Below are 14,554 nucleotides of genomic sequence, written 5' to 3' on the forward strand. Positions count from 1 at the left end.
GTGGTATAACTGCTGGATTAATTTTATTCCAACACTTAGAAACTATCAGCAAAGCAAAACTTCATGATTGGATGATCCTGTGTCACGTCCACAGTGTCAAACGTGCACAGAGACAGTGACACCCACAGAGAAACCCTCAGCTTGGTGTCCATTGCAAATCTGCACCTGTTGTCTTCTTTCTACTTTCTTTGTTGAACTCAGAAACTCGAGACTTGAGATGAAGAAAAATGTTAAATAATGGAATAAAAAAAAGATGATTATTAAAAAAAGTAAAGTAAAATTATATAAATAAATGAGGTGATGATATTTCTGTTTACTTTAGAAGTTATTATACACTGTATGCTGCGATTCTGATCTGGGAAACATTAAAGACATTCATAGCCAGACTGCTGACTTTGTGTTTTTATTCAGTCGCCTAACAGAAGTGCAGTAAGAAACGATTTAGCCCATCCTGATTTCTTAGCTGTTTGCATATTTGACACACTTACGTGTTTCAGATCATGAAGAACATTTTTATGATAGATAAAGATGACCAGAGTCAGTGTAAAATAAAGCTTTTACATGTATTGCTGGGAGGTCGGCAGCTCCCTCCACTGCTTGGCCCTCTGTGAAAAACAACTGGGATCCAGCTTCCCTGTGATGCTGAATTATATAAGCGGAAGAACATAAATAGATAGAAGGATGGATGATTGTATTTTGTGTACAATCGTTGAAGTGTAAAAAGGGTTGGCCCTCCGTGGTGCCCTAAGCAAAGTTTGATTTTTGGAGCCCTTTAATAGTGCCAATAATAGTGATTAATGATCACCTACTATAAATGTATTTCATTTTCTAATGTTGATGTTGTTGTAATCCACAGTGAAAAATGTCATAAAAACAGAGAGAAACAATAGATCAAACCTGAGAGCTGCACAGTTGCAGCAGTGTGGTTTACGTCATTCTGTTGTCAGCCTGTTTTACACATCGGTGGTTTCTTATTGACATGTAAAAAGATCTGAAATCGTAGTAAATTCAGCTGCTATTGTGGGCTGGGGATGATTTACACTTAACATTTTAATAACTGGGTACTGAATGTCAGAGGCCCAATGTTCCCTCTAATTTTTCACGTGTCTGAGCGAACACACAAACTCCCTGAGCGATCCCTTGGACCAATGAGCGACATCAGACGTGTGCACTGTGGTCACGCCGGCATCGAATCCATCCAAGTTACATGGTTTATTAAAAGAATCAAATTACAGCGTTTACATTTATGTTAGACTACTTTTAATTAACTGCTTTAGCCCATTTACAATGAAAATGTAAAAAAAAAATCTTGTTCATGACCTGTGCAGTATGTTAACACTATTGGAAGTAAAAATAACTTGAACTCCAATTTCGAAAACACAACTTTCTTTTTTCTTTTATACAGCTCTGACTTGTATCATGAGTCTGTGGTCTGGGAGAGAGTCTGTAACTCTCTGTCTACAAAATATAGTAAATAATGACCAATGCTGAGCAATTAATTATATAGTTACTTCTTCAAAAAAGTAACTCAGTTTGGCAAACAAAGTTTTTTGCAGCTATTTTTTTAAATGCAGCCAAGGCGTTTTTAAATAAACATTTCAAACTATTTACAGAACAATCAGCTGTTCTGCATCAAATCTGATGCCACACAAATTATTTGTTCCCCTCCAAAAAATAATTTCTGTCCACTATGAGATAAAGGAAAAGAACAACAGCCTGATACCTGCAGGCCTGACAGCAGGAGATGTATCACTCCTGTAACACCTGTAACATTCAGCAGTCGCCTCATTGTTCTGACACACACAACAAAACTATTGACTACACTACACACTAACTACACAAGATTTGCGCTAAACGTTGCAAATCTCTCACATCTCAAAGCACCGCCATCACTCCTAAAACTTCCCCCCGTTTCTTAACAACTAGACGCCACGTTGCCATATCATTCTTTGATTGGTCGACATGGTACTTTTTTGGACGAATAGGAAAGGCAGAGGGGGGTGGGGTTTGTTTTTGCTCACAGGTGGAGAGCGCTTTCGAGTGTTTTCCTTATAAAACGCCGTTTTTACCGTTTCTTCCTGCAGTAAATATAAACAACGATAGTATTCAGAAAGAAAACAAAACATTGCAGATGTTTTTATCACAACTCTGGTTTTACGTGGTCTATCAACACAATTTAAAAACTGGTGTAAAGTCCCCAATTTTTCCGTCAATTGTTCCGTCTGTCCTGCTCACATCTCCAATGGTTGTACACGTTGTCATTAACATGGCTTCACTCCACATCAGCCACGCCGCTTTGCCAGCTAAAACACTGGTGTCGGCACATAAGGACGCTGTCATAGCCTGCCAACAACGTTGATTGGCTGCGCATACACGCATTATTGGCTGGACTATGGGATAAGGTGGCATCGTTCCCATATGGGAGCAGCCAGTCACTTACTGACCAACACTGCAAAACAGAATTGTTAAAGTATTAATTTTAATTTCAATTCAGGTTAGAATTTTTTTGGTGCGCAACGCAGAATTTCTGTGCGCAGAGACTGTGCCAGCAGTGCGCAATTGCGCACGTGCGCAGCTTAGAGGGAACATTGCATAGGCCCACTAAAAGTTACAAAATAAGCTACTATCAAATACATTTTCTGTAAACACATCAGAAGGTTCTTTATGTGGCAAAAAGTTAGATCTATACAAAATGTTGCAGGGAAACAGAGAAGGAGCTCGTATAGGTTTGAGTTTTATTCACATCTATTGTGCAGGTACAAATAGCAGAGTGGAAAACTTTATATTTTGTGTTTGCAAACATTAATTTATGAAGATTAATTAACATGAGTGTAGCACAAAGTAAAGGTGGAAGCAGTATTCTGACATGACAGTGCAATCAAAACACATTTTGCCACAACAATCTGTGAATAATTGTAACAACTGTCATTTTAATATTGGACAGACTAGTTGTGCAGCCCTAACCTGAAATATGCTGTTTGTTCTGAATGAAAAACGTTAGTCTTTGGTAAACATTTTAATCCCATTTATAGATGCAATATGTTATTTCAGTTAAGACTAAATGTTACCACACGTTCCCATCATTAGAGCGCATTTAAAGTGTGGAGAAGTCTGTGAAGGTTCTCAGTCATCCAGGTCATCGTAGTCTAAGGAGCTTGGAAAGAAAAGCGTCTGGACTTCTTTGAGTTACTTGAAGACGTTTCACCTCTCATCCGAGAAGCTTCTTCAGTTCTAAGGGTCAAATGGTGGAGAGTCCAAGCTGTATTGAAGAATTTCTAACTTCATGTAGGCTAAACAGCGGCCTAGAATTAGACTCAAAATCCTGCACTTGCCCAAAATAAAGGGGGCGTTAATGTACCAGATTCTACAGAACACCAGAAATAACTGCTAAGATGGGTCCAACACATCTGAGTTCATGCTGGAGGAACTGTGGGACACACTCTGCCAACCACACTCATATATTGTGGCTCTGCCCTAAACTCTGTGTATTCTGGAGGCAGATATTTGATGCTCTCAAAGACATTTTCCAAGGTAAATATTCCACTAAGTCCTACAGTAGCAGTGTTGGGAAGGATTGCAGAACATATTGACTGCAAAGCCAAAAGTTACCTGCTAAATATATGACTCACTGCAGCCCTAAAATGCATAACTATCAGATGGTTAAAACCAGATATAATCTATGGATCCATGTCTGTCTGATGGAACAAATTACATACTCAGACTACAGAAACAAGTCTTTGAGAAACGGTGGGGACCCATGTTACCTTTCCTATTACAATGAAGAACACCACCTAGTTTTGTGAGCTCTCTCTCTCTCCACACACACACACACACACACACACACACACACACACACACACACACACACACACAGCATGTTATGCCAGTTTCAGCTGAAACTATGTTTCAAACCATAATCCGGGTTTTTAGTTCACCATTTATGAGGTTTCAAGAAGAAAATAAAAGACAGATCTGAATGTTTGAAAATGTTTTGGAAAGATTCTGTAAAGATGAGATGAAAAATACTCAAAGGATAAATTTAATTGGTTTATTATTTAGATAAGAATAACAAGCAAGTAAATGAAGAAACCAGGTAAAATGAAGTAATAATGAAAGAAGTTAAACAAGTAAATGAAGAAACAAGGTAAAATGAAGTAATAATGAAAGAAGTTAAACAAGTAAATGAAGAAAAAAGGTAAAATGAAGTAATAATGAAAAAGTTAAACAAGTAAAAGAAGAAACAAGGTAAAATGAAGTAATAATGAAAGAAGTTGAACAAGTAAAAGAAGAAACAAGGTAAAATGAAGTAATAATGAAATAAGTTAAACAAGTAAATGAAGAAACAAGGTAAAATGAAGTAATAATGAAAGAAGTTAAACAAGTAAATGAAGAAACAAGGTAAAATGAAGTAATAATGAAAGAAGTTAAACAAGTAAATGAAGAAAAAAGGTAAAATGAAGTAATAATGAAAGAAGTTAAACAAGTAAATGAAGAAAAAAGGTAAAATGAAGTAATAATGAAAGAAGTTAAACAAGTAAATGAAGAAACAAGGTAAAACGAAGTAATAATGAAAGAAGTTAAACAAGTAAATGAAGAAACAAGGTAAAATGAAGTAATAATGAAAGAAGTTAAACAAGTAAATGAAGAAAAAAGGTAAAATGAAGTAATAATGAAAGAAGTTAAACAAGTAAATGAAGAAACAAGGTAAAATGAAGTAATAATGAAAGAAGTTAAACAAGTAAATGAAGAAACAAGGTAAAATGAAGTAATAATGAAAGAAGTTAAACAAGTAAATGAAGAAACAAGGTAAAATGAAGTAATAATGAAAGAAGTTAAACAAGTAAATGAAGAAACAAGGTAAAATGAAGTAATAATGAAAGAAGTTAAACAAGTAAATGAAGAAAAAAGGTAAAATGAAGTAATAATGAAAGAAGTTAAACAAGTAAATGAAGAAAAAAGGTAAAATGAAGTAATAATGAAAGAAGTTAAACAAGTAAATGAAGAAACCAGGTAAAATGAAGTAATAATGAAAGAAGTTAAACAAGTAAATGAAGAAAAAAGGTAAAATGAAGTAATAATGAAAGAAGTTAAACAAGTAAATGAAGAAACAAGGTAAAATGAAGTAATAATGAAAGAAGTTAAACAAGTAAATGAAGAAAAAAGGTAAAATGAAGTAATAATGAAAGAAGTTAAACAAGTAAATGAAGAAACAAGGTAAAATGAAGTAATAATGAAAGAAGTTAAACAAGTAAATGAAGAAAAAAGGTAAAATGAAGTAATAATGAAAGAAGTTAAACAAGTAAATGAAGAAACAAGGTAAAATGAAGTAATAATGAAAGAAGTTAAACAAGTAAATGAAGAAAAAAGGTAAAATGAAGTAATAATGAAAGAAGTTAAACAAGTAAATGAAGAAACAAGGTAAAATGAAGTAATAATGAAAGAAGTTAAACAAGTAAATGAAGAAAAAAGGTAAAATGAAGTAATAATGAAAGAAGTTAAACAAGTAAATGAAGAAAAAAGGTAAAATGAAGTAATAATGAAAGAAGTTAAACAAGTAAAAGAAGAAAAAAGGCAGAGGAGAGAAAACCCCAACAATCCCCTCTGAGCAAGCACTTGGCGACAGTGGGGAGGAAAAACTGCCTTTAAACGGGCAGAAACCTCCGGCAGAACCAGGCTCAGGAGGGGACAGTCAACTGCCGGGACTGGTTGGGGGGGTTAACAGAGGTGGAGCAAGACGAGGCTACATCAGGTGAGGAAGCAGTAGCGTCTCTCCTCTGGAACAAGTGGAACCATTTTTTCTTTTTTTTCATGCACTTTTCCACGAGCGCTTTTTTCTGCAGGATGAGATTTCTCAGCTCGTCGATGGTTTCTGCGTTTTTTTTCTTCAAGTTTCTCACATCTTTGTTCCATCTCTTCCAATGCTGCTTGTTGTTCTTCAAGCTTGTCTTTGAGTTGTTTGGATGTTTCCTCCTGTATCAGCTTGTCCTTGTGCATGTCTGCATTTCTCTGTTGGACCTCTTTGTGCTTGTCTTTTAACTGCTTCTTTCTTTTCTTGATTTCTTGATTTTTGTCTTCATGTATTTTGTCTTCTTGTTGTTTTTGTGACTGCATTTGAGTGTGTTCACTCTTCAAGTTATTGAATTCCACCAAACGCCCCTTAACGAGCTCGGAGTTGTTTCTCGCTATCTGATCGATCCTTTTCTGCATCTGTGAGCACCGTTTCTCCAGTTTGTCCCTTTCTTCTTCCACTTTAGTTGCTTTGTCCTTCAGCTGATTACAAAACTCTTGCAGTTTTAGATTTTTAGACTGAAAGTCCTGGACGATGCGTTTTCCTTCTTTCAGTCTTTTTTGTTGTTGCTCTTTCTGTTGAAGAAGGTCTTTATTTTGGCGCAGTGTTTCATCCAGGCTTTCTTTCAGCATGCGGTATTTTTCCTGCATGCTCTTCAGTTTGTGCTGCATGTCTTGTTGCTTTTTGTCCTGCTCTTCCTTCTGTTGGAGGAATTTATTCTTTTCTTCCACAGCTTCATGGAGCTGTCTTTGGAGGAGCAGATTTTTTCGGTCCATGTGTTGGAGATCCCGCTGTATCTTATCAGTCATCGTTTTCTTGTCTTGGAGCTGGTTGGTCATTTCTTTTAGTTCTGCGCGCTTTTGCCTGTTTTCTTTATTGAGGTGCACAATCTGCTCTCGGGCCTGAGCAAACTTGATTCCCCAGCCCTCATTAATAATGTTTATGTCCGGCTGGCGCTGTTGTCTTTCTTCCAGCTCTTTATTTTGGGCTTCCATTCGTCTACACTTGTCCTCCAGTTGACGTTTTTCTTCTTCAATTTGTTGCATTTTTTTCTGGAGAAGGTAGTTTTCCTTCCTACTCTCCTCTAATGCCCTTTGGAAGGATGAGATGCCATTTGGGGAAATTGGCTGGCCACTCCAGGAAGGAGAGGCGGCGTAATCTTTTTGAATTGGTTGTTTTTTTCTTGGAAACATGTTGGAGTTTCTATACGATGACTTTGAAGAGCTTTCCAAATGTTTCTGTGGTGAACGTTTTGTATGCTGCAAACACAGATGCTGCTGAAACGAACTAAAACTTGCTGTTTCTCACCCCTATTTAAGGAAAAACATCAAAGGACTTATGACGTTCTATGACATCATCACTCCAATGAGATTGTCACAAGACGTTTTGGAATGGGGTGTTTTTTTTTAAACTGTTTTCAAACTTAACTTAAAATTTCATTGTTTCCTAGTTGTGGACTATTGGTTAGTCCAGCCGATGATGAAATTAATTGTCACAAACATCCCTAATATTACATAACAGACAACAGAAAACAAGACAGTTTTTTTTCTAATAGAGGTATAATAAAAGTTTTTTTTAATTATCCTACTTTTTATAAAAGAGAACATTTATTAAAGAGTATGTATTTAATTAAAAAACTCTGTTCATCTAAAGCAGGGGTCAGCAACCTTTAAGACCCAAAGAGCCATAATTGGCCTATCTGGGGTTGAAAGGCTCGATAAATGCACGGCGTTTCGCCGGGTACACCGGCTTCCGCGAGTGTGATGCTTATTTTGAGCGATGAAAAAATAACAAAATATAATTTTATTTGTATATTGCAAAATCACAATAATCTTCCAATTTAGAACTACAAGTTAAAAAAAAAAGAACTGGCATAAATAAAATACACTTCAGCTAAATACTAATTTATTTTCCCAAACCACGCAGAGCCGCACTATAAGGACTAAAGAGCCGCATGAGGCTCCGGAGCCGCAGGTTGCCGACCCCTGATCTAAAGGCTATAACAAAAAGCTTCCTGCTGGAAAATGAAATGTCCCCATTAAGAGTCTGAATCAGGAGCCGATGACATTACTCTGTAAACTCTCAAAGCACTTTAATAAACAAGCAAACAGTTCCACCTCTCGCATTATTGCGTAAAGTTGACAGCGCGTCAGGCAAATAGGCAGGCTCCATCCCCGGCCTCTAGCGACTGTGGAAGTCGCTACATCTTTAGTCAAAAAAAAAAACGGCATTCTGGAGAAGCCAGCCACAAGCAGGATCAAAGAAATCAGATCAAGGAACCTGAAAGACGCCAAGTAAGTGCAGCGCATCTGAATGAGTGAGCCCAGCAGCACCGACACACCTGACGCAATTCTGAGGAGCGCAGGTAAGAATACCTGTGCATGTCTGGTTGTGGAAAAGGAAGCGACATTGCATTAGCGCTGAGATGTTTTAAGAGGAGACACTGAATGGAATGAATGTTGGTTAAATGTGCAATGTTTTTGGCTGCGCTCTTGGATTGATGACTGCGCTGCGTCTTATTAATTATGCTGCTTGGATGATGTTCAAATGGACAATTAAAGTGCCGTTACGTTGAAAGGATTTTATGGTCAAAGTCTATTGTGGCTTCCAGTGGATATATGTTTTAATGGATGATCACTGAAGATTAAAATAAATAAATAAATAAAAAATCGAACAAACAAACGGGAAAATCATGAGTCAAACAGGTGATGATGATTGTTCCTCTAATGATTTGGGGGGAAAGAGAGAAAGAAAAATGACTGGAAAGGCATTGTTGAATAAAATCGAAAAATCACAAAATGAATGCAAAATATATGTTAATAAAATGAAAGGACTAATACAAAAAATGAAAGCGCTCATGCAACACAATGAAAATCTTTCTCAAATTAAGCAGTATTTGGTGGATTTAAAGGCACTGTGCGAAAAGGCTTCAAGTTCACATGTTGAGGTGTTGTCTTTGGTGCCAGAGGAAGTAATAAAACAAGAGGAATGCTTTTCAAGTATCATGAAATACACAAATGTGTTTTTAAATGAAATTCAGAACTGGATAAATCAAAGAGAACAAAATCCTGCTGTTTGTCCAAAGCAAATCAATTTATTGGAAAACAATGTTGCATCAAATACACTCTCAGAAATAGAGGTACGAGAGAAGAACATTTTTGTACCTATAGGTACATTTTTTAAAAATGTTCCCATAAAAGTACAATACTGGTCTTTAAAAGTCCAGAAATGCCCCTTTAAAGGTACAATTTGAAATAAAGTACAAATCTGTACCATTTTGACCTGTACTGCAGTGAAGGTGACAGAATGTGGTAATGGGTCAGCATGGGAAAATCTGGATGGGCCTGGTTAATTGTAAAATTCATATGAGATGTGAGTGTGCTCATAAAAGCTACATGTTATAATCAAATCTGTTGGTCCTCTCCTCTGTACATAAATTATCCTATGATGCAAAGAATATCTGTAACCTACCTTTGTGTAAGTTATGTTAAATTATATTTTAAAAACACACACAATGACATGCAGGCACGCCCAAATGATGTTAAAAAAAACTGGTCCATTTCCATTTTATTAAGTTTCAGTTATAATTTTTAATGTTTTAAATCTTGGTTGTAGCCTTCAAAAACGTGAAATCATATTACTGTTATGTTTGGCCATTTACTTTTTCGCTTTTACTACATCCTAGAATTGTTCATTAATTGTGAGGTTTTTATGGAATTTGCAACATCAAGTTAAACCGAGGTTCTTTGGAAGTTAAAATGTCAAGCAGATTTTTATGTTACGGTGACTACATTTTGTAAGTTACAAATATAGTTCGCCAAGACAGCATAACGGTTTCCAAACGCATTAATACCACAATGTCCATGTATCAAGTTCGCAACGCGCATTAATCCCAAAGGCTGAAAAGCCAGCAGCGATGAGTGCTCCGCCTCCGCGCTGACTAGCGTTGACGCAGAAAATGACTCTCAGGGGGTTATCGATGGAGGAGCTCCTTAAAAAGTTGATGGAAGAAGGCATTGATGTCAGACGACGAGGCGCAAAGGTTTAGAGGTAAGTCGGGTGTGATTTTGTGTTTTTATAAAAATTACAACGTGTAATTTTACAGTAGAGTTAGCAAAAGTCCGAAGAGCTAGCTTTAACATGGGTGAATGCTAGCAGTTAGCTAAGTTTTAAACAAAGAAAGGTACAAATGTGGACTATTTAGACTGTTGGTGGAATATTCAACGTCTGTCTGCCCGCCGTATTCCAGTGTTTTATCAATAAATAGTCACTAACCGTGTACAACAATGTAAAAAAATCAATAATTTCTCAAAACATGCTAGTATGTAAATATAGGTATTAACAAAATCGTTCTCTAAGCAAAATTCATCCCATCTAACGTGTTTCCCGCTCAAAGGGATTTTAAACAATGGAAGGTACACATTTGTACCATTCCACCTACTTAGTGGGATTTGGGATTTTCGAATATGAGAACTGTAAGCTCTGCGCAGGGACACTGTCTGCAACCCAAGAATTGTTAAGATGATTGGGGAAACAGCTAATGATTTTTTTTGTCTCTAAATCTGATTATTATTATTTTCTGTACTAACTGATTAATCAAGCTGTTTATTAGCTTTAGAATTTTTGTTCAAGGGTTAAAGCACTTTACATTTATCTCCAGTCTGTGTCTTTAAACATGTCAAAAGTTTAAATCCTCAATGTAAAATGTCATTCTTTTGTCTATTCTGCTCTTTTCATTTCCAGTTGTGTGATGAGGTTGATTTAATGCATCCCTGCCAAGACAACATCTGTCGCCGCTTTAGCAAAAACTTCACTGCTGTTCTTCAAATGACCAAGGATTTGCCACTGAAGAAGGTCTACATGGAGGCAAGAGAGAATGCACTGGCTGAAGACATTACAGGTGCTAATTTGACCTCATACAAATAGTAAATTTTGTGACAATTCATTTGCTCTCTCTTCCAAAGATAATTGATGTACCATAGTGTCATGTGAAGAGCATGTTAATGGGAATTTGCATGCTATCAAAATCTAATGAAGTGCATTTGCATCTGTATGACCTAGGAATTGACTTCAAGGGGGCACTTCTCTTGCCATCCATCTTCAAGGAGAAGATAGAAGATTTCATCATCCTTGGAGAGGTAAATGCATGATGCAATGCATAGCCTTTGGCCACAAGTTTCATTCTTGGTGTTTTGTTGGCATGGAGCTGAATTCAGCTGCGGTTCAGCATCACAGCTAAGCTAATGTAGGGGAAACACTGCTGTTAATCCACAGTGCTGCTGTGCTCTTGGGTTTTGTCTGGTGTTTATATAGATAGATAGACCTTTATTGTCCCCTTAGGGAAATTCTTCTTCACAGGTACTGTCACTGTCAGGGGTGATTGCTTTTGCCCTTGAATATTATGTCAAACTTTAGCAGCTTATCAAACACTACCACAACAGTCATTGGTCAAGAAGCTTTTTGTTTGGAGTATGGGCCATGTTTACAGGTTATCAGAATAGACAGTTTTGTTTTCTAGCAAATAAAGAAGGTAATTTGAGGAATCTGTTGAAAATCCACTTGGCACATATTGCTTAAACATACTGTATACTAATGTTTTTCTTCCTCTTCTGCAGAATACTCCCACGAGTCCATACCCAACCATTCGAATGAAGGATAAGAGTTGGACAACTGCCCTCTTAAGACAGTGTCGCCGTGTTGTGACAGTTGAAGGAGTGGATGTTTGCTCGTGCCGCTCGCTGGATGAGGCCTACATCTCAGCATTCTCCACCTTCTTCGTGTTCAACATGACCTACCCTGCATACTTCAAGAAAACACTTGTCTTTCTTCAGAACTGCATTGTCAACATAGGAGACCAGGGAGACAAACCCCTGCCAGTAAGTGTCGCCAGGGTACTTAACCAACTCTATTAAATACGCCCCCACCCAAGTGTCACTACCTTATTGACTACCCAATGCTGATTTTGATGTATGGTCCTCTTCGCCCTTTGTGGTGTATGAGATATGAAAGCAAGCATCAATATTTCAAAAATCTAGCGAGTAAATGCAAAAACTTTGTAAACATCACTGCAACTCTTAGCAATCGTCATCAAATGAAACAGTGCTGGGAGTTTTCTTCAGATAAGTTGCTTGTTGACTTTGAACATTCACTCAGCACAAGTGTCAGTGTGCCATTTTCATCTCTGCCAGGTGACTTACAGAATGCTCTGGAAATGAACAAAAGTTTTACAGATGTGCATTTTCAGGATAAAGTGCTTCAGCGTGTGTCTGCTATATCTGTCAGCAGTGTCAAATATGAACTTGAGGATGTTTTTGTAGTTGGCCATGTACACACTGAAGCCATACCTCAATTCTTTAAAATCAAGTATATTTTGAATGTTGATACTTGTTGGGTATTGTGTGGGAAACTGTTACTTCCTTGCACTTGTGAATGTCATTTCCATGCTTACCAAGTGGCAGTTGACAATGACTGGATCCTGTTCAATCCAGGAAATGAATTAGACTTTCAAGCTCTAGACACCTATTAAGTTGATGATAGGCGGTTTGTATCCTTGAGGTATTCTGTGTGACGTGATTGCAAGAACATTTTTATGTATGTATGTATGTGTGCGTGTGCGTGCGTGCGTGCGTGCGTATGTGCGTGCTTGTTGAAGTAGAGCAAAACATTTGTGTGGACAGTTTTTTAAATACATGCCATCTCTGTGATCCGTCAAAACATTGTGTTCAGGTGTTTAATGTCTTTATGTGATTGTTTACTTTTTTTCTTCTTTTTTTTTTTTTTTTTTTTTAAATGAATGTATTTTTCTTGACATGTCCTATGGCAGGGGTGTCAAACTCAAATACACAGTGGGCCAAAATTCAAATCTAGAACAAGGTCGCGGGCTAACATTAATATTTATTGAAAAATATCTTCCTCCAGATATAAGAATGAATCTCTTCTTATGGACTCAAACAAGTTTTGGTGAAAAACTGAATGTGGAACAAGCAAAGCTTAATACTAAACAATGTATATATTAGCTGTATAATACCAGTAGGCCAGCTCTAATAGTAATTTGGTATGGCTTCGCGGGCCAAATGTAATTAGGCTGCGGGCCAAATTTGGCCCGCGGGCCAGAGTTTGACACCTATGTCCTATGGCAATATACGAATGTAATCAAGGATGTATTCCTGTGGTTGTTTAAGTGCTTTGATGTGATTCTATTATCGAAAATAAATGGTTAAATAACCAAATATTTTGAACTATTGGGGGTACATTTTTGTCTCTTTAGGTACGAAATAGGTTGTCGCTGGGGGGGTACCCTCATAGGTACCCTATTGTACCCTTTTCAAGGGAACATTTCTGTACTATAGTTTCAAGGTACATTTATGTCTTAGGAAAGTACATGATTGTACTTCAGATGGTACAAAAATGTACCAAGCCTAAAGGGTACAGAAATGTCCTTCAAAAAGGAACACCCCCAGCGACAAGCATTTGTACCCTTTTTGGTACACTTTGGTACCCCTATTTCTGAGAGTGACTGAGACAGAAGTGGAGGATGATATCAAGCCAAGTGATAGTGTTTCTGTTGTGATATTTTGATACCATGGTAGCATTTACTGAGTATTGTTTTTGATGATATTATACAAAGGACCCTGTTTCTGCAATGCCCTTTGTTTTAACCTCATCTCCTCTTGCTGTGTCAACTGAAGATTTTATGGTGTGAAAGTAGATACTAAGGTTGGAGGGAAAACACCAACAAATCACTCTTTTACTTATCACTCCCTTGCAGAAGATGTTTATGTGAAGACCATCTGGGTTGTGTCAGAACTCACGGATGTAGGAGACCTCTGTATAAGATTTATAGGCCTTGTGAGTGCATCTTTATTGCCCTTGCTGAACAAAGGATTCCAACTGTCGAAGGACACCACCCCACCCAGTGGGCAGGGTCTGAACTGAAACTTGTTGTCTGCCTATAAAAACTGCTGCACAAAGAATAAACTTTGAGTTAGTTTGGGATGACAATTTAGAACAGTCTCCGTGTCTTTTTGTTCTTCCAAACTGCTCCCGGTACTCCGGCCGGTGCTGTAATTAACCGTTGATCATACTTGAGAATATTTTAATTGTTATAGGTTAAAGGATGAACTCTGATGATGAAAGCCCACGCCTCAGAGAAACCCGGAATGGAGTTTCTTGCAGTTTCAAATGTTGAAAGCCACAAAACTTCTTCAAGATCTTCAACTTCATCTGTTCGTATGAAAGCTGAGGCAGAGTTGGCAGCTTTAAAGACGCGGGGAAAAGGACACTGTACCTGTCGATGCACGTTTCCCAAAATCTAAACGAGTCATATCGCTCCATGTTTGCTACTTTTGGTTTTTGGTTTTCTCCCGCAGAGTAAGAGCATCGCAGGAGCTCCTGAAGTCAAACGACGCCTCCCAGCACTCATTTATTAAAACGGAGTCGATGCCAAAAGTCTTAAACGTTAGAATCAAAGCAACAGCTGTGAACTCAGTCATGGTGTCATGTGCAGCCTTCATCTTACTGTCACTACTTTTTCATTTTAGGGTACGTGAGGTAAAGCGTCCGTCGATGTAGCTTGATTGTACAAAATTATTTTTCTACGTTATTAACAAAACAGAGCAGAGACTGATGCTGCTCCTGTCTGACCCCCTTGTGTCTGGCACATGTGTATTCTGACTTGTGTGTGTGTGTGTGTGTGTGTGTGTGTGTGTGTGTGTGTGTGTGTGTAGTCGCTGTGTGAGTGTGATATCACATCTGCATCACTCAAGC

At 37.5% G+C, this 14,554-nt stretch overlaps 1 protein-coding gene across 1 annotated transcript; it reads left to right on the forward strand.

The window, feature by feature from the left end:
• The first annotated feature begins 9,703 nt into the window (after positions 1-9,703).
• Positions 9,704-13,017, forward strand: LOC145426237 (uncharacterized). The gene is made up of 4 exons (XM_080299830.1): positions 9,704-9,838; positions 10,532-10,688; positions 10,850-10,926; positions 11,404-13,017. The coding sequence occupies exons 2-4, from the start codon at positions 10,553-10,555 to the stop codon at positions 11,698-11,700; spliced, it is 510 nt and encodes a 169-aa protein (XP_080155956.1). The 5' UTR covers positions 9,704-9,838; positions 10,532-10,552; the 3' UTR covers positions 11,701-13,017.
• Positions 13,018-14,554: the final 1,537 nt, after the last annotated feature.

Source organism: Astatotilapia calliptera, chromosome 3 (genome assembly GCF_964374335.1).
Source record: "Astatotilapia calliptera chromosome 3, fAstCal68.1, whole genome shotgun sequence".
In the NCBI taxonomy this organism is placed as follows: Eukaryota; Metazoa; Chordata; class Actinopteri; order Cichliformes; family Cichlidae; genus Astatotilapia; species Astatotilapia calliptera.